At 32.7% G+C, this 25,527-nt stretch overlaps 1 protein-coding gene across 1 annotated transcript; it reads right to left on the minus strand.

Moving 5' to 3' along the window:
- Positions 1-20,947: 20,947 nt before the first annotated feature.
- Positions 20,948-23,182, minus strand: LOC123706978 (ZZ-type zinc finger-containing protein 3). The gene is made up of 2 exons (XM_045656680.1): positions 22,964-23,182; positions 20,948-22,784 (listed from the first exon to the last, which is right to left on the minus strand). Exon 2 carries the CDS (start codon positions 22,773-22,775, stop codon positions 21,807-21,809), a length of 969 nt encoding a protein of 322 aa, XP_045512636.1. The 5' UTR covers positions 22,776-22,784; positions 22,964-23,182; the 3' UTR covers positions 20,948-21,806.
- Between the last annotated feature and the right edge of the window lie 2,345 nt (positions 23,183-25,527).

The raw sequence follows: 25,527 nt of genomic DNA on the forward strand, positions 1-25,527 counted from the left end.
GGTGCTTCGGCGTGTAAACGGGAGTGTATTTCTACAATACGGGAAACATAAAAAAGCTATACAACATTGCCGTTAAATGTAAAAATACGTTTCTATATAGTGTATAATTTGATTAATTTTAGCCAAAACTACAACGTGGTATATTTATATATAGCTAACTATATTACTGCATTACATACCGTGTCAACCAATAGGGTTTTAAGTTCTGCTGCCCGTGCGATCCAGGTTGAGTTAATTGTACTGTTTGCGTTATAAAAAAAAGAAGACTGATTATACAAAAGTAACAGCCAAGGATTTATGAAAAGCCTAACATTTTAAAATGAATGAAAAGGTTTGAACGATGTTCTATTTATTACATGATATAGATAGATAGACTACTAAAGAAACGAATTCAATGTAAGCCTTGACTTTCATCAGACGAAATTTTAGATATAGTAGATCTCAGCACTTAAGTTAGCCACAAGAAAAGTATATGCACAACATACCACACAAAATCTAAGCTACAAGCGAAATATACCAAGACCCACGTAAAATGGCGTTTATTAGGAATTGCCTACAAAAATGTATTTTTATACGATAGAAATTAATATTATTCTAAAAAAATTAATCAATCATGTACTGAATACAAGCCATCAATAATCGTTTAGGCTCGTTTAGCCAACGTTTAATGGTGAGAGTTTCGACCAACAAAGTTTTAATTGTTTATACAAATTTCATGACCTCGTACAAATTGTTACAAAGTTTATTAAAACTTTATAAATACATACATAAGGTTAGTCGAATAATTTACAACACAATCGTGTTGTTTCTATAAACAATCAAGGCTTTTAATACTCGAGATAAAATATTCTGAAAATATCTTTTCAATATGATATTCCGAAATCGATCTCTTTAAACCTGTAAATTCAAACTATGCCAGGCACGTGCCGCGTCTCTCTTATAAATCATTTCATAATTTTGAGGCAAATTGATCAGCTTTCTCTACATAACAAGAATTATAGTTTCAATATAAATTAATCCACGAGTTCATGCGTACTAATCACTAACAATAACGACAGTGGGGGCAAAGGTTAAGCGTTTAATTGCTTTATTGCTAAAGGCTTTATCAAAGTAACTAAATGTATTATATTTTATTTACTATGCGAATAAAAAAGTTTTATTCTAACGAAGGCCTAAGAAGGGCCGAAGTTAGGTAACCCTATTTGAAACAATTTAAAACTATTAACTTTTCTAAGTTTCAAGAAAATCCATCTTGAAGCTGGCATCGCAAGTTTAAACTTATATTTTCTTTTACCTTTAAGATTGATTATAGTGTAGGAAAGGACTTTGAAGAATATATAATATTTTATTACAAATACGAACCTAAGCTTCGTACTCGTAATAAAATCTAGTCAAAAATATGATATTTTCCTTCACTGTAGAAGCAAGTGGTAATTACGCCCCAGGAAATAAATGCACAGCTGAGCTCCAATAGCGATAACGACATCTGCTCTGGTCCCGATCATAATAATGATTTCATGTTCCACGCGTTCTCAAGGTTGCTACATCAGCGCTACGGATATTGAGAGAATTACATCGAACTAGCATACAAAATGTTGGGATCGGTATCGCGGTGGAAGTTACAGAGTATGTGCGCTGAGTTTGAACGCACGGGGGTCCTCAGGGTTGAGAACCGCACACTTAGTCACTGCTATACTACTCATGAATAAGTAATATGTTCTTAGATTTTTATCAGATGGATGTCGACAAAGACAAAAATTAGTAAAAATTTGCAATTTAAATTCGAAAGCAGTTTACTTTTTTGAATCTATTAGTCAAATAAACTTATTCCGTTCAGCGTACTCTGAGTTTTCCTTACATTTTTAAACGATGATATTATTACAGGTTCTCTAATGACCCTAAATTATGGTACATACCTTTAATACAGTTTTAATGATGTAAACGAGATAAAGAAAAGAAAAGTGTGTTTATTATTTTAAACAACTATTGTTAAAATATTATATTTCATATAACCATCATGTGGGGCGTGAGCGTTATGTAGGGAAACACTGATCTAGACTATACTAAGAATTGGAATAGTTGTTTTTTATTACATTATATATTAAGCGATGAGTCCGATGTTCATAGAAACGTAATTATAATTTAAGAGGAGTCTGCTTGTCAAGCTAGGAAATCAAACGCGTAACACGGTGAATATGTGCAAGTATAGCATAAAATAAGATATAGCTTGTTTACTTTTTAAGTTAAAAGCATTTCAAAGTAAAAGGATACAACACTTGTAAATAAAACATCAAAGATAACGAAGGGAAATAAAGGAATTTTTATTGCAAGGGGCCGTCATGGTTTTACTCATAAAGTAATGAGTTTACTTCCATGCCTGTAGCTTACCACAAATTTAAATATTCAGAGGTTTTCGTATGAACTAAAATTGGGTTGAGGGTGGAATGACCTTGATATCTCTGGAGAAAAAGGCTCAACCCGTGTTTATGACTTCCTTTGGGCATTAAGGGGATTTCGGACAATGCTTTTATGATTTTATTCCGCAGATATTTGAGATATTGTGCGCATGAATAACAATAGTTTTAAAGATGTATTTTAATTAGTCAGGCTATAATGAAGCTTGTTTTTAAAGTACAGGAAACGTGAAAATTCTATATCGTATAATAATTGGATCACATGTTCTATATGTAACTAGAAATCGAACTCGACATAAAACTACAACTATGAAGAGTCATTAATGATGATGACGCACTCATTTATGTTATGGCTTATAGACATTAGAAATTTCTGGTAAAGTATTGTACTTTTCAAATGTTAATAACTTACTCTTTAAGTACAGAATCTTATAATGTGAGAAAATTAGTTCGAGATAGAGGTAATAAAAAACTGTGACTTTCAATCTTCGTATACGATAATTATACAAGTTTATGTACTCAAATGGTTAAAATCAGTCTGCAGGAAATCTGTTCAACCTATAAATAAACTAAAACCAATTTAACAGGAATACTATTTCATTCAATACAACTGAAAGTATTACATATTATCAGAGATTACGAATTTCGAGAGCTCTTCATCGTTTTGTTAATTAAGTTGTAACATTTCATACTTATATCTTTAATGTATATTTTTGCTGTATCATGCTCATAATTATATAAATACTTACGTATATATCACCTTTTGTTTATCACGCTTTCAAATTTCAAGGCACTGGACCAGTTTGGACGAACTTAATAATAAAAACATGGGGATTGGACAAAATAACTTTTAATTTATACCTTCTCAACCGAAAGCATAAGCCTACTCAGTGTTGTACATAATTAGTTATAACACCACGGCCAATGATAATACGACTTAAGTTCATTCATTTGAAAACTTATAAAGAACCTAAGTTAGTTAGTTTTAGTTTACCGTCTAAGTAACATCATTATGATTAAGGTACTGAATCCTGAAGGAAAATCGCCGATCTCAAAAAGTTAAGATAGGTTTTTTTCCGTAAATGAGATTGAAATTGATGGATTTGAAGTACTAGTTGCTAGGATGCAATGTAATCTAGAATGTAATACTATTAGGTTGGCAGCACTGTGTTTCGCATCTGTCAAATAGTAGCTAGCATGATTGCAATTTCATTAATCAAAGTTTTGTTTCAATCACTATTCGTTGAAATTGCTTATAGTGTCGACATTTGCGAATATCTCAGGACATCCCTCCTTAATTATTTACAAAATATTTCAGATATTACCGCATCGTGGCGTAACAAACCAAGTATAATAATGACTTAATGGAATGTTACATTGTTTTGGAATTAATTTCGCTAAATCCTTTTTAATTGTATCCATTTCATATTAAGAGATTACAAACGCTACGACACAGAATATTTAGATAACCAGTATACTCTTGAATGTTTAGGCTATCTTCGTGAAATCACCTACGCGTATTCTAGACGCTAGTAAACTAACTCAACCAGTTCTGTATACCAATGTACTCAAATGGTTAAAATCAGTACGCATTTGTATGAGGTCCGAAATTCAAGTTACGTTACACATTACTGCTTTTTATTTAACATAGGTAAGTAGGTGATTTTCATGTTCATCATAGGTAAGTAGATGATGTCCCGGTGCGGTCGCGTTAGTACAAGGTGGTTTTAGTGGCGACCTCGGTCGCCAGACGAACCCCAGCGTTGAGAATCCACTAAGCTAACTTTGGTAATTTTTTTTCAGTCGACGAGCATCAACATAGCCACGTGAGTTAATTTTAAGACTTATATGGTTATTCTAGTTTAAAAAGTTATGTCGGGACAGTTGACATTTGAAATGTCATTCAAATGCATACATCTTCATAGAATCTTCCAACTTCCGCCTGTAAAAACCAACCTAGGTGTTCAGGCACCTCCCATTCGAATTCTTCCTGAATACAACAGAATCAACGCTACTTATTCAGAGCTTGATATATTCTGTAGTGGGCATATCCATTTTAAAATAGCGTTGCTAAGAACCTTTGAAGTAACTTATTAGGGGAATAAATATATTTATAAATAGGTTCATTATTCAATAGGTTTCGTATAATTCGTGCTTATACCATATAGTGAAAAACCCTCTTTTTTGTTAGTGTAATATTTTTATATTAGAAAATTGATTTATATATACAAGGTTTAGTTCATTAGATGAATAAATCGATTGGTTTGATAATTCATATAAAATAAATATGTTTTAAAAGACCGTTAGTTACCACTTCAACGAATAGTTTGTGGTTAATTAATTAAAAGTTTAGCTATTTAAAATACTTTGATTATTATTTAATATCAATTCAAATCTCTTGAACAATAGAAAGGTCTTATGTTTTCTATAACAAATTCTAGATTTTTTTTAAATTTACAGCCTAAACTTAATATACCTTCTGTGCCTAGTAATTGTTTTGTTACAATGCTTATCGAAATTACTTAACCCGGAATTAAAAGCATTGCAAGCGCATAATATTAGATTTAATTTTATTATTATAAATATTTAAATAATATTACAATTTAGTGACTAGTATGAAAATTTATATTTCAATGCGTAGATTATTTCATTTCAGACGGCTAATAGAAAACTCCTTATAATTTTATTTGATATTTTAAATGAATAACAATATATTTACACTGCTAAAATTGTCTATATTTTCTACATATACTACTTTATTTGGAAGTTAATTAGTATTTAATATGCGTTGATTTATCTTGGAAATACTATTATTAATTTCAAATTTACGATTTGAAAACTTCGATTGTCCCGGTTTAAGGCTTTAAACCGGGACAATCGAAGTTTTGAGAAGTTTGAGAAATTGCTGGCTAGCAATATATTGATAATTTTTAGTCAACGAGTATTTTATTTTAAATATGATACTAGTGTTATATTACAATAATTATTACAGGCAACTAATACTGTACGGCAGAGACTCTAAGAGGTCTTAACGCTCATATGAAGAATGATATAGATACTGGTTTCTGGTCTATACTGTGCTCATGAGGTCTCCACAAAACCAAAACGCAATTATGTGTCGAGATTGACGCTTTCGGTTTTGTAATTGCTTCGGAATATGTGGGGAAAGACAGGATAATTGAAAATATATTCTTCCTCTTCTAAATAACTTCCGTAGCTCAGTTAGAAACTTGAAGTAGACAACGGTATTTTTATGGTGTATATAATATCTAGGTAAGGAAATCGAAAAGCAGTTCATTAAAATTGTAATTTAGAAATATGACTTGTAAAGCTGATTTATAATGTAAAACTACATGGAAATTCTTATCATGTATTGATATTTTAATGTTCTACATAAATAAAAAATATGTACACCTAACATTCATATAATACAAACCTTTTTAAGATTTAAACTTGGCTTACGTAAGAGGTGACGGTGGTCTGCATATATATAATATAACTTATCCACTCACAAATAAACGATCACTCCCTGGCCTCTGGGAGCTGTTGACAGCAAAGACTTGTCGTCGTGTGGCGCCCAAAGAGACAGTCTATCTATCTGATTTGAATATAGGACTTCACAAGAGTCTTATTTATACGAATATAATATAATTTATATTGATAACATAATGTAAAAAAAATAATTACAAACACACATTAACAAAACAGTTACTAAATAATATTTTTTCTTAGGATCTCAAAATGTAAATCCCAACGATAAAATTAAATGTAAAATGTCATTTGTATGATGCGTACTTTGTGTAAGTTATTCTTCAACTCCATAATATCAATTGATATTTAGGAACTTAAATAAATATAAACATAAGAGTATGCCAACATATTTATATTGGCTCGTTTGTATCACTGACTTTGGTTGTTTGTTATATATCCCCAGGCACTTAATCGATACCCTGAATATTTTACTTTTATTGCTATATCGACTCTTGTGAGGATTTGGTACATGTGTTATCTATGTCCTTTGTATGTATGGACCACTCTTTTGTACCAATATAAGGTATCCCAATTCCACAACTAACACGTAGTAATAAAAATTACATCGTAACTCAAAATAATGACACAAAGAATACCTAATATTCTTACACTAATACCTTTAAGACCCCAAACCTAGGAGATTTACTAATATGTATAAGTTTTATTTTGTGGATGGATGGTGGAGTGAATAAATTGGGAACAAAATACATAAATATTACGTCGAGCTCGTTTCCCCTAAATGTTTCATTATTTTTGGCGCAAGTTATAAATCTCCAATAAAAAGCTTTGTTCACATTTCATATAGAATATTTTCATTCTATATAAGGTTCCGGTTCATCTGCTTAAAATTGGATCGTGAGTTTTATGTTCTGGTTTAGAAAGGTTTTTTAATTAAATTTATGAAATAGCAGTGAACTACGACTGCTCTATAATATAGTGCGTTCATACAGACCTATTTTTTTATTGTTGGGTAATCAATTTACTGATTGATTGACACCCGAGGCAACGTTTAAAAGTGAGGCGGGGAGTGTGAGTTTCAGTACGTATGGTGCAATGGACACCTACCCACTAAAACCCAAGAGCCCCATCTGTTCGCTATGGACAGGAGGCGCAGTAACAGTTTCCCTTAATCCGTGTCTCCGTCATAAGCGTCTTCTTTACGAGCCCAACTTCTGAGTTGCCCAATTCGGTGCGAAGGTCACAGTGGAGTACGTGCGTAATCACGTCTTCGTCTTTCAGGCCTTTTTTTGCGTTGAGGGTCGGCGTCTGGGTTACACTCCCGAACCCTCTCTCCATTCTCTTTAAGTGTTACGAAGGCCTCACAGAACGCTTTGAAAGTGTTCCACGGGCCGTCACTGTCAGCCTCCGCTATAGCTTTATGACTGGAAGCGACAGATCCAATTCGAAGGGGCAGTTTCTGCAATAACACACGCCTCGCAAGAGACGTTGCGGTACTCCCTAGTCACCCTTACGGCCATCACCCGTTGTGACTGTCTCAGAATCGCCTTGATTTGAGCGAATAGACAATCGGCCCAAATGGAGCATCCGTAGAGAATCTTCGCCCGGACCACACCTGCAAATAACCGGCGACACCCCGCACTCGGCCCACCAAGATTTGTCATTAACCGGCACAGGGCCATAGCCGTGGTAGCGAGCTTCGGGGCAAGTGCCGCAAAGTGATCCTTAAATGACCATCGAGAATCGAGGACAAGCCTGAGATATTTTAGAGTGTGGCTTACCACATACGACCAATTGTATACCATCAGGAGGGGCTCGTCTTGGACCGTAAAAACAGACCGCCCCAGATGCCTTCAAACAGCTTAGGTTAACTGAACTCGAGTTTTTCGATATATGTATATGGCTGATTACCTACTTGCCAATAAAGTAAAATCATTAGCAAAACAGACACATAAAAGTGTTTGTCTCATGGGTAACAGAATAAATACGCTAGTTCTTATCATGTGAGCGAGGTCTCGACATCTGGGACCACAAGCCCTGGGGCTAGCGGATATGATATATTTCCTCGTTACTTTATGTTTTTTGATCTATTTTTAAGCGATAAGTTCAGAAGTATCTTTGTTCACTAAACATCAACTCTAGAATTGATTTTAATCGATTGTGAGAATTACCAAGAGTTTGAGCACTTTGCTATGAAGTCCATTTAGTTCTCGGTATAGTAAAGTGAAATGGAATATCACGTAAGTTAAAACTTTACTTTAAATAATAATTCCTATATAGAGATGAGAAGCGAAATTCTAGATTATTTTATTGCACGAACAGTGAATATAGAAAATATAGTTTTTGGACGTATTGATAATTGATAATTCATTGATCACACTAAACTGACGTCACAGCTTAAACGCTACCATTAAATAACCAGGGCAGTGACTAATCATTAATTAACTATGTAAACGTATATGTTTTAAACTCAGTATCAAATCATAACACTGTACATTGGGCCGTTAATGTTCAACCTTTTTAATTATCAAATGCTGAAAACAAAATATGAGAGCTTTAAAAACGTTCCAAAAATTCTAACGACTATTTGGAGATTATTCTGGTCACATTAATATTTTGTGAGCTTTGTAAGCTCGGAACGAGTTAAAAAGCTGGTTTTAATTGCCGCTGCAATAAAAGGTTCGTTAACTAAATGGTTTTTGTTTTTAAATATAACTCTACAAATACCAGCTTTATATTGTACAATGTGTATACAGTATCCGTGTTCATTGTTCAGGTGGGGAATTTTTAATCTATGAAACATAATTTTATAAAATTAAGGAACTTCGTTCCAAAAACACAGTTAACGTTATGGATAATATTATATCTATTGAGTGTAGGCAAGAGATGCACAATTTTACTAAATACAGACAATATTATTTCAACTTACATTAAGAACATTTTAATATCCTGTATTAATTCATACTCCATAACTGAAGTACTGCATAATTTGTATTCACTGCACTCCGCACTAACATTAAAAATTAACTACAAGTACCAAAAGCAAAATTACATATGCCGGTTATATAAAACATATTTTGTATTTATAGTACAGGGGACAATCGAGCAGGAAGCTCATCTGATGTTAAGTGATATCGCCGCTGATGGAGACTTTCATTTGAATGGCTTCGAATACGCTAGTCATCAGTTTGTTCACCCTGTTTGTGTATCATGTTAGTGGCGCCGCACTCTCCCCTGTCTTCAGCAAGCCTCTGCGCCTGGGTGATAGTAAGATCTGTAAGATATACTTGATTGGTTCATCGAGTAGGGGATTGGCCTCGAGGTCAAGGGCTTAGAAATAGACTTTATTGATTTTATTATTATATATAGCTATGAATATTATTCCATAGTATAAAACAAACAAAAAAGAAATGTAGTTTAATAAAACATAATTTGACTAACTGTCCACCCCGATGAGCAATGTTGACAGTATCGATTATTGTCAGTAATTTATTTAGCTGAAAATTCATTACTACATTATATATATATTGTAAAACGTGGTATTTTTCTTAACTAACCTAGATCCTTACAAAATACGATTTATTTGAAAAAGACGTAAAATAAAAACTTGACTTTTACTGGAACTAGTTCTTACTAAGAAACAATCTTTTATTCAGAAAAGCAACGGACTGAATAATTGTGTGCGGATTGTCAATCTACTTGGAGAGAATGTTGTTGCGGATGTGTTATATTGTATATATGCAGAGTATAATAAACAAATATGTATTGCGTGAGTTGAAATCTAGAAATTTGTATTTAATATAATAAATATTATTTATATATATATTATATATATATATATATATATATAGAGAGAGAGAGAGAGAGAGAGAGAGGCGATATATAGAGGCTAATGCTAATGCTTGAAGCTTAAGATTCATCATCAAATTAGGAGCTAATATCTCCTTTATATCTGTTTTAGTACAAATCAAGTCGACAACGTCAAGACTTATAAAATCTTCACTCTTTTCAGGAGCAGTGCTCGCTGGATTCAGCGTTTGACTTTCATCTCTGAGGTCGTAGGTCCGATCCCTGGCTGTGCACTAATAGACTTTCTTTCTATGTGCGCATTTAACATTCACTCGAACGATGAAGGAAAACATCGTGAAGAAACCTGATCACCTCCTTGTCTATTAGATTAACGAATTGTCATGAAACAGATACAGAAATCTGAGGCCCAGACCTAAAGGTTGTAGAGCCATTGATTTTTTTATACTCCTTTCGGGGCGGTAATTTTTAAGAGGTTGGTAGAAGAAAAAAACGGATCACATACTTAACATAAACATTATCGATGAAGACATATGTATGTGTCATAATCATATTTGGAAATAGTTATTCAATACTTTGTGGGACTACAATAAAAAAAGTGTAAAATAATAAAGTAATATCTACTATTATTATAACGTTGTCTGAACTGTCGAAAACGTACGAAACCTACAAATCTGGTTGAATCGATAATAATGCAAATGTAATTATTGTATTACGCTTAGTGAAGGTTGCGTTGGAGGCTAATCTATTATACAACGAACTAAAAATATATTTTCTTCCTGAAAAAAAATTTGTCACAAAATTATATAAAAGTTTGCAAACGCAGAGTTTACTTTCTTTTTCAAACCACCTTACAGTCAGTACAGATGAACTAATCCAAGCTGCGAAATAATTGAAGTTTTAGACGCATTGTTGTTTGGCCTCAGTTTGCACATTGCATATAAATGAGTTTTTCCATTTTTCATACTTAGCACAGCAGTGTCACGTATATTGAAATTGTTAAAGTGACTTCGTTCAACTCCATTCCGTACGTGTTTTGATTACATGGTCTTAGAATTTTGGAAGGATTTTCGCTTGAAATAATGTGTCTTTGGTGTCAAGTTTAATATCATTCAAATATGAGAACTGAATTTATTCTTGCCGTGTTTTGTGGCGGAATACCAGTGTAATCGGTGGATTTAAATACATGCTCTATTGTGTATTATAAAACAACGTCGCAAGCCGTAAATATTAATTTAAACGATTTTAAAGAGTTCTGTGGAATTCATAAATAAATGCCATCGTCAGGATTCTTAGAAACCTGTACCACAAATCTAATCTAATAATAGGATATTTAATCTTTATTAAATAAACAATATTTTTGGATATAAACGTAAATTTATTATATATATTTTATATGTCGGCAGCGAGTCTATACTGTTTTTTTTATGAATATAATCGCGTTTGTATCTGCTAAAGAGGTTTTATTAATGTATAGTTGTTGTATAAACAAAGACAATATTATAAATCCTGTCTGTACTTACAATAATTTACACAACTAAGAGGTCAACGTCTCTAGGGTATGAGCGATGAAACTTTTGATCAAAGAGAAAATTAGTTTAGAAAACTAAAATGGGACTACGTGTGATAGCACTGTGTGGAACATAAATGAAGAACATATTTTGTCCAACATTCTTAATTTAACTTAGTAACTTAGTTATATTAGATCCTTACATATGAAATTGGCGTTTTGTATGGGAGGAACAAAAAGTCGAATATTTTTAAATTGATATATTTAATTAATCAAAGTATGAACCATTGTTTTCTATGCACTTTTGCCATCTAATAGGTAGTTCATTGATCCCTTTACTAAAAAAAAACAGTCGGACGGGAATCAATAAAATCTGTGAAGGCGATTTGGACTGCCCCATCAGAGTTAATTTTTTTTCCTTTCAAGAAGTTGTCCAAATTTAAAAAAAAAGGTAATCTGTTGGAGCAAGGTTCGGGGAGTACGTAGGATGTCTTAGACATTCCAATTGAAGCTCTTCTAATTTGGTAGCCGTCTGTTGTGCAGTGTGTGGTCTAGCGTTGTCGTGAAGTAGCAGTGGCGTGAAACGATTGACCAGCCTAGGTTGTTTAGCCGCTAGCTTTTCCATCATGGTTTGCAATTGCTGACAATAGACATCAGCCCCAGATTTGAGAAAACTGCAATAAACAATACCGGCACTAGTCCACGAAACGCTTACAAGTAACTTTTTTGGGGTTAATTTTCGCTTGGGGCAGGATTTGGCTGGCTGGCCAGGATCCAACCATTGCGCTGAGCGCTTCCGATTATCGTAAAAAATCCATTTTTCATCACAGGTAATGATTCGGTTTAAAATACCTTCATTATTGTGCCGGTTCAGTAATATAACGCAGCAGTCGACGCGCGTTTGCCGGTTTGCTTCAGTCAATTCGGGAGGTACCCACCTTTCAAGCTTTTTAATCTTTCCAATTTGCTTCAAGTGAATTAAAACAGTTTTATCACTAACACCGCAGCCTGCAGCTAACTCGGACGTTGTTTTCGATGGTTCCGCTTCCACAATAGCCTTCAATGCTTCATTATCAACTTGGGTCTCAGGCCGTCCATGGGGCTTGTTCTGCAGGTCGAAATTTCCAGAACGAAAACGTTGGAACCAAAAACGAACTGTGTTTTCTTTTGCAACATGACCGCCATACACATCATTCACCCTTCGAATCGTTTCCGCAGCACTAGTGCCACGGTGGAACTGGTACTCGTAAATAATGCGATACTTTAAGTTTTCCATTTTGTAAAATGAGTGACGCAAACAGAAAAAAACAAATGAATGACGCTCATCGAAGCACAAATACATGAGTAAATAGCTGTACAAATTTGAATTTGGAATTCTTTACCAAATAGGAGAACATCGTGATTAAAGTGGCCAGTACGAAATACGCCAATTTCATATGTAAGGACCTAATATTAAACGACGACGCAACCGACCAAATAACTCTCCGCTGCTGTTTTTGAATGAGGAGCTGCAAGCAATACGATTACAACTTGCTTCTTGACACGGAATGAATCTTATGTAGATGTTAGAAACTATCAATCAAAGTAAGAAACTAAAAATAACTAATAATTATTATGAAACATGGATACCATAGTTAATTATATAAAAAAGTAAGTAGAGGTTTTATAAGAGAGTCTCATGGCCCATATTATCTGAAAAAATGCGGTGATGGCTTGTAGAGTCTGTGATGACCATCCATGTTGGGTCCTCTATCGTAGAAATGATATGATTAAGGTGTTTCCGTTAAGATTTTGCCTTAAAATAGTTAAATACATTTGTATTTGGAATCAATACAATTTAACTTTCATTACATTCATAAACGAGTTGGAGCCCGACGATAAAACAGTTTTATTTTATACGAATAAACTATCTATCAAGTAAACCAACCGAACAACTAATCCGTTAGACAACTCGGAACAGATGCTCACGCAATTTACTTCTTTAATGTGTTTACATTGTACTGGGTTTCCTCACAAGTCATAAACGTTGAATTTTCATCTTTGACCCTTATCTTTTTCCAGCCCGCGTTCTCTGCGTAGAATTTGAGTTATTTTTCAAACAATTTTGTATACCCCTTTTGTTTTGCACACGTCTCGATACTATAGTACTCTATAATATGATGTTTTACTTTAATAAGCATAATTTATTTACATATTAAATACAATACAATTATAATAATCCAGTGGCACTTCAACCCTTTATGGAATCCTAAGATAGCATATGTTTCTTTAATCATTGGGTGCCTAGCTAACGAAAATTGTTCAGTCTAACGATATGATTCAGCGTCGGTACTTACCACTAATTGGGACTGCAGTATATCGAACAATTATTGGACTCTCTTACCATTATAGGCCAACAGAGACATGCAGTTTCAAATAGTTAAGCATTTTTATCTAAGATAAAAATACAATCTATAGTAACTATATAAAAATCTTTAAGCCTTTTGGGCATTTAATTGCTTTTACATCTCGTTAGGATTCTCTTTCGGAATGGGGGCATAATTGGAAATTCTATCGTGCACAAGGCTTCAAAGTTAATAGCAGGTTGGTCCTAATGAACACCTTCAAACTATAAAGGCTTAGGTTATTAAGTAGTTACATGAAGTGTACCACCAAAAATAGAAATACGGTTTTTCTTAAGGTTACGGTTAATATAATAAAAATAACAATACGTGATTAGTATTGTTTAAATTTTATTGTTTGTTCAAAAAATCAAATCAAAATCATTTATTAATTTTACCTAAATACAGGTAACAGTGAAAATGTTTAGGAAATGAAAAACGGCCTAATTTTATTAACTTAAGTTGACAATAATTTATTGCTTTTTGAAGTGCAGTAACTGTCCTTCCATCTTCTACCACAACTGTCGCAGTTGGCCGATCATCGAAAGGAAACACCCACTGAGCTGATTGCCTTTTGGTTATGGGTTCATAGCAATATATCCAGCTTTCATCGATGTCAAATACAGCATTTGAGTCACCGCCGTTGAACTTATACTTATAACATTTGACGACACCAGTCCATGCGAAGGTGTTTCTGGTCGTCGGTTAAAGTATGGGGAATCCATCTGGTAGAAAGCTTCCTGACGCCTAAATGTTCGTGTTATATTTTTTGAACTTGACTCATACCAATGCTTAGGCTTGCCCGTATCTGCTGATAGGCACTGTCTTATCTTTCTCTATCATGCGTCGCACAGCACTGATGTTATCTTAGTAGTCGCTATTAAAGGACATCCCTCACGCGGAACATCATTGAGATTGCTACGTCCACGCTTAAACTCGTTAAACCAATTGTAAAATGGCACGAGATGGGGCTTAATTAAGAAATGCTAATTGCAGCCTATTATAGTCATACCTTGTTGTTCAGTAAGCCCACAACGAAAGTCAAAATAAATCATTGGGCGAAAAATCGCATTAGGTTAATTTTCACGTGTAACAAGAGTTTAAGATTTGACGTCAGTTCACAAATACAAATGAATACAATATACTACATTAGGTTACCAAAGAGTTCCAAAATTTTAATTCGAAAAAAAGTTTAAATTAGCAATGATTCTACCCACGTACTGTCAGTTTCCAAATCAAGAGTGTAGCACGAAAGAGAAGAACCGGCAAACAAACGGGCTCCGTGTCTATTAAGTGAGGTTAAAATTGTCTAATTTAATATAAATCAAAACCAATTCAGTAGTTAACGAACGACATATTCACTTTTGCTGTAGGGTAATATGCTGTCGTTACGGTAGTGAACACTAAAGTAATTTAAATCAAACAAACTATGACCAGAATTTAGATGTACACAGATACGAAAAAAAAAATCTTAAAGAAGTCTCTTTTATATTGCCTATCGTACTTACTGTGTTGATTAGTCACGTCGTAGGCCTTTACGTCGTCGTAGCACATAAGAAAGTCGTAAAGCGTAGCATGAAGATAAAATTCGGCGCTTTACCCTTCAGCTCGTCATTTTGATAAGGTGACACGTTATATGTTATAAAAAAATTATAACCAAAGTATCGTCTATAATTATTTTACACTCATATAAATACCAATCCGATTAATTATCATTTACTGAACTCGACGTTCTAAATGTTTTACAGCCTAAAGAACCGTGGTAAACCTTCTGTGTCAGTCTAAGGCATGCTGGTTTCCTAGCGATATTTCCTTCACCGTACGAGCGAGTGTTAAATGCGCATTTAGAAAGAAAAATCTATTGGTGCACATCCATGATTCAATCGTACGAGAGAGAGTACGTCAGGGTTGAGAGGCTCAAGGCATTAGACCAACCCTACTCTGTATTTCCAGAAAGTTTTCAGTATAAAGGTCGATTCATAATCGAAATAAACAAGTAATTGTAAAGTTCCGTTTTCTTTTTTCCCTGTTATTTCTTCGTATATGGGTTGTTAAAATAAATCAACAAAACATATCGAAAACAATTTAGTACTAACGTTTCATAAATCTTTAATCTAAGCAACACGTAGCACGAAATACTCGACTATTGTCAGAAATGGTAATGATCGTGTGATACGGTTCTTTTTTTGAGGTTCAGAGTCATAAGCCAATAGTACTATGGTCATATCACTCTAAACAAATGTCTGAATATCAGAATTTAAGTGCAATAAAGGCTTGTTGTTACAACAGTCAAAAATGTATGTCGAGGTTTCAAAGTTAATTGAATTACTGAGAGGTTGCTGGATTATTAAACCGGTGAATCCTAATACAAAAGCGACATCAAAATCCTTTGGCTTCGGTCCAGTAAACACCTTATTTTTGCTTCAGTATATGCAGTATTATTATTGTATATTTTGTACCGACTGTAAGATTATTATGTTATATTAGTTTAAATCAGTACATTGATTATTATAATTAGTAATTAAGTACTTTTGTCGAGTGTATTGGTTTTGTGTTTTGAATATTCCAAGTGCAAGGGCTTGGGGAACAAAACACAGTACTATTTCTAATAAAAATGTATATGAATATTGGCGGTGTTTTGACACCCCTGTACTTCAGATGAACTCGTAACCTCCTGCAGTCTCAATAGATAAACTACATAGCCACATCGGCAAAATTATTACGACACAGAAGTAGCTAACCGGTATTAATTATGTTAATTTATACATCAAACAAATAACCGTTGTCGTTAAAGCATAAAAAGCAATATAAATATTAGAATTTCTGATATTGACACGATTAGAAAAATGATATACTTTTTGTCTTAATGGCGCAATATAGTCAACGATGTATTTGTCGTCCTCATATCGTAAATTGATGACACTGACGATGAAAGATTTCTTCCAATATTGAGTCAGCATTTTTTCGATCACATGAGATTACAAATGAAAATGCTGAGAGACACTTTGATCAATACGTTCAAAGCTATGACTTGAAGTATTAATCTGCCAAACATGAAATGTAAGCAAAGTTTCAATTCGTGCAAAATTGTTTTATCTTATGCGAAATGTGGTATGTTGTATTTTTGCCTGATCAAGAAATGATATTTACATTAAAAAGGATTATTGGAACATTTTCATGTGTAAATATTTGTCACATCGTTTTATGTGAAGCCCGGAGGTTCGATTGCCATAGTAACCTAACCTAGTATGATCAGTTTCTTGATCATGATTGATTTCCGATTGATGAAATCAAAAGTCTAAAGTATATTCCAAAGGTGAGCAAAGAAACAGACGCCCAAATTATACTCCATGTTCATTAATGGGGTTTTACACAAAGTATATATATAAATAAGTCTTTGTATGTATATAATAATAATTTAAGTTTCAATATCCACAGACGACGTCATCGATAGTAGATCCAGTAATCTATGCAACTTTCTTCATAGTTTATCAGTTTACCATTAACCATCTATTCCAGAAAACGTTGACGTTTTCTGGAATAGATAATATGGTTAGTATAGTCTGCGCTAATTAGCGCCGGATAAGTTGTTGTTAATATGAAGATGATATTTTAATACTAATGCCGAGATGATTACATTACAGGGAATATATAAATATACACATACAACAAACAAAGCTTAACATTAGAACGAAGATAAATACATAGTTTACCGAAAATAGATATATAGAAAAATACCTTTTGCATAAAAATAATATAATAGACGATTACATAGAAGATGCTAAATATGAAATATGTGGGAATCTTTTTTATAAGGGAAGTCAGGTGATATCATTGCAATGCAATAATACATGTTTGCAGTAAGATCATGCAAGGCAAAAATGTATACCAACCAATATTTCAGAAAATTCTGATACCTACATATTTCCCCCAAGACAAGCACATGTAAGGGTAGTAATGACATCTTCGGCGACGATATTTTTTACGACTTATTTATGGGATCCCAGTATGCGCCTCCCTCCGTTTTTGGATACATCAATTCCAAAGTATTTACTTTTTATGGGTAACATGTATATAAAAAGGAATTTTATGTAAATTTTAAAACTTAATTATTAAAGAAACTTATTAATTAACCGTTACTTAGGCTCGAAACTCGAAGCTCGAAAAAACCTTGCATCTTTATTGTTCTAGTTTAATAATATAATTATCTCTGTTTTAAGTAAAATATACTTAACGCATCCAAACGCATTTACTCGCATAGTAATTTCGATGGTATGTTGAAACATAAATATTTTATTAGTAATAAAATTGCGATAATTCTTATGTTGAATGAATGATTGAAGCGCAAATTCGGCCCCACATGGAGTACTATTGCCACCCCAGTACCAGCTCCTTCTATTTCATCCTTTTCACTTTTTAGGCAATTTCCGCCGCTCATAATTTCTTTGTGAAACTAACTGCCAGCAGAGTTATTTCCAAGCCGATACGACTTAGGAGTTAAGAAAAGACCGCACTATACACTTAAAGGTTGGCTACACACGCGAGGCCCCCGGCATTGCAGGTGTCCATGGGCGGCGTTTAGCACTTTATTAAAAGTTACCCACATGCTGGTATGCCTTCTGTATCATAAAAAGAAGAAAAAAAAGTTAAAATCCCCACACACCCACTTTCACACCATTACACAACACAACGGAATTAAGTATTACATATCTATTTACTTATAAGTTTGATTGATTAAGGTTCATAAATGTTTAAACCCTTTTGTATATAATATGTATCTTTGGCTATATCTATTTATTATTTATATTTATTAACACTTCGTTACATTACAATATTTATTTTATTTTATTATTAATTACCTATTTATACAAAAAATATAACAAAGTAAAAATTCATACTAAATTTTAGATTATAAGATTCATTGATCATTATAATAAATATTTAATATAAAGAAAGAATAACAAAGCCATTTTTAATAAAAGATACCAGATTAAAAAAAATACTGAAGGTATACGATACATGGCTGAGTTGCGTGAATAGTTTTTATTATACCGAGGAATCTGGAATAGTTGGGTTTGTCTTGTATTGTAGGATGAAGGGGTGTGAAAAAGTAAAAGCGACAATAAGTCAGGGCAGTCAATTAAAAGTCAAATAGTGTGTAAAAACATTATAATAAATAAATAAATAGGTCGTATTGTTTACGTCTATATTCAAGGGAGACAATACCAAAGTACTTGCAGGAATCTATGTAGCTACTATACTTTCGGAAATCCTTAAAACTTAAGAAACTTTTTTTGAATGTTCTCTATTGCTTCAATGTATTTCTAATATATAAAAAAATTGAACATAATTAAATCAAAAGGAGGGCAACTGGCGGCCTTATCGCTTTCGATCGATCTCCTCCAGGCAACCAGTGAGTAAAGAAAAAAAAGTATTAAATTACATAAGATAATTAGACAAGAAGTGCAAAAATACATGTTATACACAGTCTTTAGTATATTGGTTTTTTGTTAAATATAATTTAAGTGTACTGCTGCGAAATACATCAATCTGGAATAGTTATCCGCGTAAAAAGATCTCTTTTATAAAATTGAAGTCTCGAGGCAGGATAGTAGAATTAAATTTAACGAGTAGGTAAATAAAACTTTCCGTTTGCACCCGAAAACCTAAAGAAAATGTAAATTGAAACGTAGTACAGGTGAAATAGATTTATGACGCTTGTCTTGACGTATTTAATGTTAGGTCTCATCTTTCATAACGTGAATTTCTTAGAATTATTCCAGTGTCACCGTTTGAAAATTTATTTCATGTAACTCATTTATCAGGACGGATAAAATGAAATTTCATTAAAAGCAAAATTTAACTACGTGATAAACTTTTCAAAGTTTTGAACAAAAACCATTTTTCGAGGTTTTATATGTATATTAGGCAGGGTTTCAAGGCGTAATAACTAATTTATCCTAACATAGTATAGCGAGGAACATATAGTAACAGATAATGCTCAATAATTCCATTGTACTACTAGATAATCTACTTCAGTATAATATAATTTTAAATAAACGTAACTGTTAAAAATTAACCTGTAAAAAAACTGAATTACTGCACAACCTTTTTAACTTAAGTAATTAGACAGAAATTAGAGCGTGCTTAATGTTTAAGTCCGTAGAGAAAAATACTAATTACATTAAATCTATGTTATTTTCAGTGTATCAAAACATAAGTGGATCTAGGTAAGTTTTAGTTAGACACTACTAATAGGAAACAAATTAGTACTTAGTTGTGCTTGGCTAAAAACACATACGCTTTTGCACAAAACATAGGAAGAATATTGAACGTAGCATTAAACAAATTATTCAACTTGCCAGTACATAATTAGTGAGATTCTCAAAATGTTCTGTTACGCAACTGCTTGTATAATCCTTATTAACGATAGGTACTCTAAGTCGAACTTAGACATTTAATGACATGAATGATTTGAACCTTTTGATAATGAATCCTCAAATAGTGCCCATCTGTGTTAATATGGGGGGAATTATATATGGATAGTATAAACTTGAATATTATAATGAATCCACGAAATGTATGTAGCGCTAACACAGGTATACTAACTAAAAACAGCGCAGCAAAAAATTAGCATACGCTTAATAAATCGGTTTGTACGTTCGGTCTTTAGACTTTGCATGCAACTTTACAGTTCAGATGTTTTGGCCCTCCAGGATTACAATTTTGTAGGCATGATTAGATTGAATTTCGCGGCTCAATTACGTAAGCACACTTTTTAATTTCTGTCACGCATAAGGATTTTTTCAGATTATATAGTTATTTTTACATGCTTCATTTTCTGAATTTTACACGATTTCGAATGATGTGCCATTTACCTAGATATATAAAAAAGGTGTTGTTTCTAACTCTGTAACTATTAAAAATGGCAGAAAATTATTTCGTAAATTAATTGTTTATAATCCACACATACACACATCAAAGTTATGATATCTCCATTTTTTCCTTATCTCAACTAGGGAATGGAGGCATCAGCTATCTCATTAAATTATATAACATGACCCTGCAGTTCTGAACTGCGAAGAACAGAATCAGTGACGCGAAGCTACTGGGGATAACACGTACCTACTAGCTTCCAATCCAATCTTCGTGAATAGCTACATTTACGGTCATCGATTTACATCTGCCTGGATTTGATTAGAAACATTTTTATACAGATATCAATCAGGCATCTCAAGTACTCTTTTTCGGTTATGTACGCATGTGTGTTGCGTCAGTAACATGCTTTCGATAAAAAAAAACTTTTATTTTTGTAACAGGAAAGTATATAAGTATATTGACTGGTATGTACTATTAATTATGTAAATAATAGAGAAATAAAAATATTACATAACTCCACCGCTTTGTACAATTAAATGGCGTCTTTTGATGTACATCTTTCGTGTGTATTATTAAAATTCATTTATTACAATCCATTACGATACGACACTTATTAGCCTGTTTGGACTTCATAGCTAAAAATATCCAGGGAAATGCGCTTACATTTGTGATTACTTATTAAGGTTCTTAGTAATTTAACTGACATAATTAATATTTTTATTGCAATTTAGCCTGCAAATACTAAAGATTATATAAATCTCTTATACATTCCAGAAATTCATATAAACTATAAACATACATAGAAACCACAGATATCAATCAAGGCAAATTCGCGTGGTATAAGTAGTGAGTTATAATCAAATAATATACGAGCCATTGGAAAAGCAATACAATAAAAACCTTCATACACTAGAATGCATATATCAATATGCAGTGGCCAGATAGGCCTTATAGGTAGATTTATAGTTTAGATCGTCCCGTGCTCAGTGTTCCAAATCAGTGGATCATCATCACTCTCGCCGGATGCCCCACTGGCACGGTATTATTTTATATATTTATAATATTAAAACTTTGATTAATATTTGTACACTATTTTGTAAATAATACTTAAAGTGAAACAGTGAGTGTTAATAAGAATTCCTAAGTGTTCTAAATCTCTATTTTTAAAACTGTTAGCTGGACTAGTAAAAAGTATGTCACAATTATACAGATTTATGTTTAATATAATTAACAATAAAATTTTACTATTTGTGTTCCATGTAAAATTAAAAATTAAATTTGGTTTATCTACATGTACTTTTATATCAAAAATTACAATTAAAAGATTCAAATCGGCTGTCTAACAGGGGTCAACTTTTCAGTAGGCATTATTTTCACTAAACAATCAGTACAATAATCTGTCCCAGCATTATCTGTCCACCGAGCTCCCAGAAAGTTGGTTTTTAGACAGCCAACACACATTGTTTTCGCCTGGTACACTGGTGAGGTCTCATCTAACAACCTCTGAGCTTTAGCTGCTCTCAACAGATCAAGCATAAATTTATTTCCATTTCTTGCTTCTGAGCTCAATGATTCCTGGTCTTCAGTATCATCATTAGGGTCTTCCATCTTCACAGGTACATGGAGTTTTGGAAAGAATGTAGATTTCTTGTAGAACATACTTTTACTTTTGTCTTTAATAAATTTATTTTGTTTTGGTGCTCTCCCAGGTATAGGTAAACCAGCTTTTGCAAGTTTATTAAAGTATTTCTGTATACGGCTCATAACCTGAGTTGTTGTTCTTGTACCAAGTGCAGCAGCAATTTTTTTATAACGCCTAGCTTCTATTGGCTCTTCTGGGTATATCTCTAGGAGCTCTTCCAGTCTTTTTTGTTCCTCAAATGACCACAGTTGATTAAAGGTTTCTGGCTTACTATCAGTAAAGGTACGCCCTCGAACTTTCATTGCAGTTTCTATTTCTTTATTAATTTTTTTATTGCTTTCTGATTCAAGAGACACATCTATCCCATATTTTTCCCATTCAATGTGAGGTATATCAGGTATTGATTGACGAGGAGGAAAATTTACAGCACCTGCCTTTAAGTTTTCTATGAATGATAAGGGATCCTCCAAAACTTTGTTTTTCGACTCATTAAGAAGTTCAATATCTTGAAGAGCTTGTACTTTTAGTGCTTCTAATTTAACAATGTACTTTAAAAGCTCATTATAATCCTTGTTACTTCGTAAAACTAAGTGATCTGTTTCAAATGAAAATTCACGATCTTCATCAGAAATAACATCCACTTGATGTTCCATGTTAGGTGCCTAAAAAAATTGGATAATTAAGAATCATTGCAATCTTTCTGGAGCAACCAAGAATAAAGAATTCAAAATATTTATAGAAGAGTAAGCAATGTCAGGTGTAAAACTAACAGGAAGTCCAAAAAGACTCAGTGTAAAATTAAGAAATAAATTAAATAGCGTTTACCAAAGAAAATACACACCTGAAAGTCGAAGCTCTTCTCTAGAAGGTTGCAAAAATCGGTAAGTAATAAAATACATTCAAACTTTACATAACTTTGGTTGAAATTATTTTCTTTTAATGATTTTTAAATCAAGAAACAAACGCTACCTAGATATTCAATGTTTCAATTATACATTTATTATTAATGAAAAAGCAAATTAAGAACACAAAACAATTGTATAATGTATCTGTAATAACAAAACAATAAACAATTCTTCAATTTTGATAGTTGACACCGGTTGCCGACAGCCTTACCAAGCCACTGCATTATCGATGTATTTTTTGTTTAGTTTTCGTACCACCTAGTGGTTAAAATGTCAATTTCCTTAAATTCAGTAAATATCAATGTCTACGCCATCTACCAAAATAATTTGTATTAATCTAAAAATGATGCTTAACTGCGCTATCTCGCGATACAATATTTAACCTAGTGCAAAACTGGTTCCATAAGCGCCATCTAGCGAAACCACCAAAAACTAACTGGAATATTATTAAGGATTGATATATGTACCATCTAGCGAAACTTCTTAAAACTAACGGTGCTAGATTTCCTTTTATATTTACGCCTCCTATCGGAGCTATCAAAAAAATAAAATAAAAAAATATAATTTAGATTTAGATTAATAAGCTATTATCGATTAAAATTTTCGAAGCCCTGGTCTCAATCCCATTGAGATTGTCTGAAATGTTTTAAAAAGATGAGTCAGATCGGTGCAACCTGCTCCACAAAACATCAGGGAGCTAAAAAGAGTAATTGCAAAGTTTCACAAAATTCTTCTACCTTTAACAATCATCTCTAATAAGTTACAACAACATAATGCTTAATAATAAACCTTCACCAGTTTATTTTCTTTATAAAAAATAAATTATAAAAAAATATTAAACTACATCCTTATTAATAATAAAACTAGGACCACCTCCTTCAAAACCTTATTTATTACAGATTGGGAAAGAAGTAAAAAGAGAAACCTTAGACCAGAAAATATACATATTTTAAAGTTAAAAATAGCAGTGTAAAGAACATTTATGCATTTCGCAAGCATGTGTGTTGTGTCTTGCGCACAAACTTTAACGGTCCCTTATTCCTAGTATAAACACCTATACAAGTAATAAATAGTGATTTAACGTGGATTTATAATATCTCAGTAAAACATATTATAATATTCATTATTCGCATTTGCAATTCATTATTACCTATCTTATTATTCTAAATATTTTCTTTGTTTTTCAATTTGAATATCAATCCACATAATATATTTATTATTCATGATAGTAGATAGACACTTGCTTATAGAGAAAATTCAATCAGTTCTATTCCAGGCCAATAAATATTGATAAGCAGTACCATTCCCATTGAAACCCTTCTTAGACCGCTACACATCATAATATGACAAAATATAATAATTCTAAAATTGAAATACTGTATGTTGGTTTTCATAGAATCTATGTGTAAGGTAAATCGAGAAAAGTACCGCCTCTAAAGTGAAAAATGTCTACTGCAGAGTACGCAAAACTTATCTAACTAACTTAACTTTACTTTTTATAACTATTTATAGTTTAACATTTAAAAGTATATGAAAATCGAAGTCTGATCTGGTTTAAAAACTAAATAGATTTTTTAAATACCCGATGCATTCCAGATAAAGTTCTATGTTAGAACAAACAGTGCAACCTTCCTTCTTTTTGAATGACTTTCCGAGGTCACATATCTCTACGTACCAGAAGTTATACTTAATAAAAAACACACCTTCAGGATAATGAAGTATTGTATAATTTTTTGATGAATTTTTATTAGCCTAAGGCGTTTCCTTTGTTATAGTGGCGCGGCGCTGCGTGAAACAGTAACTATTAAGCCATTTAGAAATAACTTATACGTTGCAGAATGTTATTAAAAGCGTTGACTCCAAACCTCCTCTAAATAACGCTGACGAAGTCACGAGTAGTTAGGATTTGAACAAAAATATCACGGCAATCATTTTATATTTAATAAAAAATATTTCAATCACAAACAATTTAATAACAGCGGTACTTATGTGTAATATTACTAAGAGCAAGATCAGGCGGATCTCACGATCCTGGCAAATAATTTTACAGCCTTATCATTCCCGAGAGGATAAAAATGCCGGAGTCGTACGCAGACTGCGGAGTTTCCTTAGACATTTTCCTTTTTATTTCTTTTATTTGTTCGAAATGGAGATGCTAAAAGCAATAAATTACAATAGATGGTATTCTTGACTTACAAAGTAGGCAAGATACTGTTAAGATAAGAAGAAATTTCAGGCAAATTTTTTTGTAAAGAAAATTATCGAAAGTTATTTAAAGTTTTAGTTACTGAATAAAATACTATATATAAAGCTTTTACGTTTAATTAGTAAATTAATTTAAAATGTTCGATGACACTTCGTCAATTTAATAACAATTAATCTACACGATCGATTTTAAGTATCGTAAGTACGATAAGTATATTGTATTCGAAGAAGGCACGGCAACGACGAAGAAAATGGACGCCGCATTTCCATGATTCAGTTTTAAATTAAATCTGTA

Source organism: Pieris brassicae, chromosome 3 (assembly GCF_905147105.1).
Source record: "Pieris brassicae chromosome 3, ilPieBrab1.1, whole genome shotgun sequence".
In the NCBI taxonomy this organism is placed as follows: Eukaryota; Metazoa; Arthropoda; class Insecta; order Lepidoptera; family Pieridae; genus Pieris; species Pieris brassicae.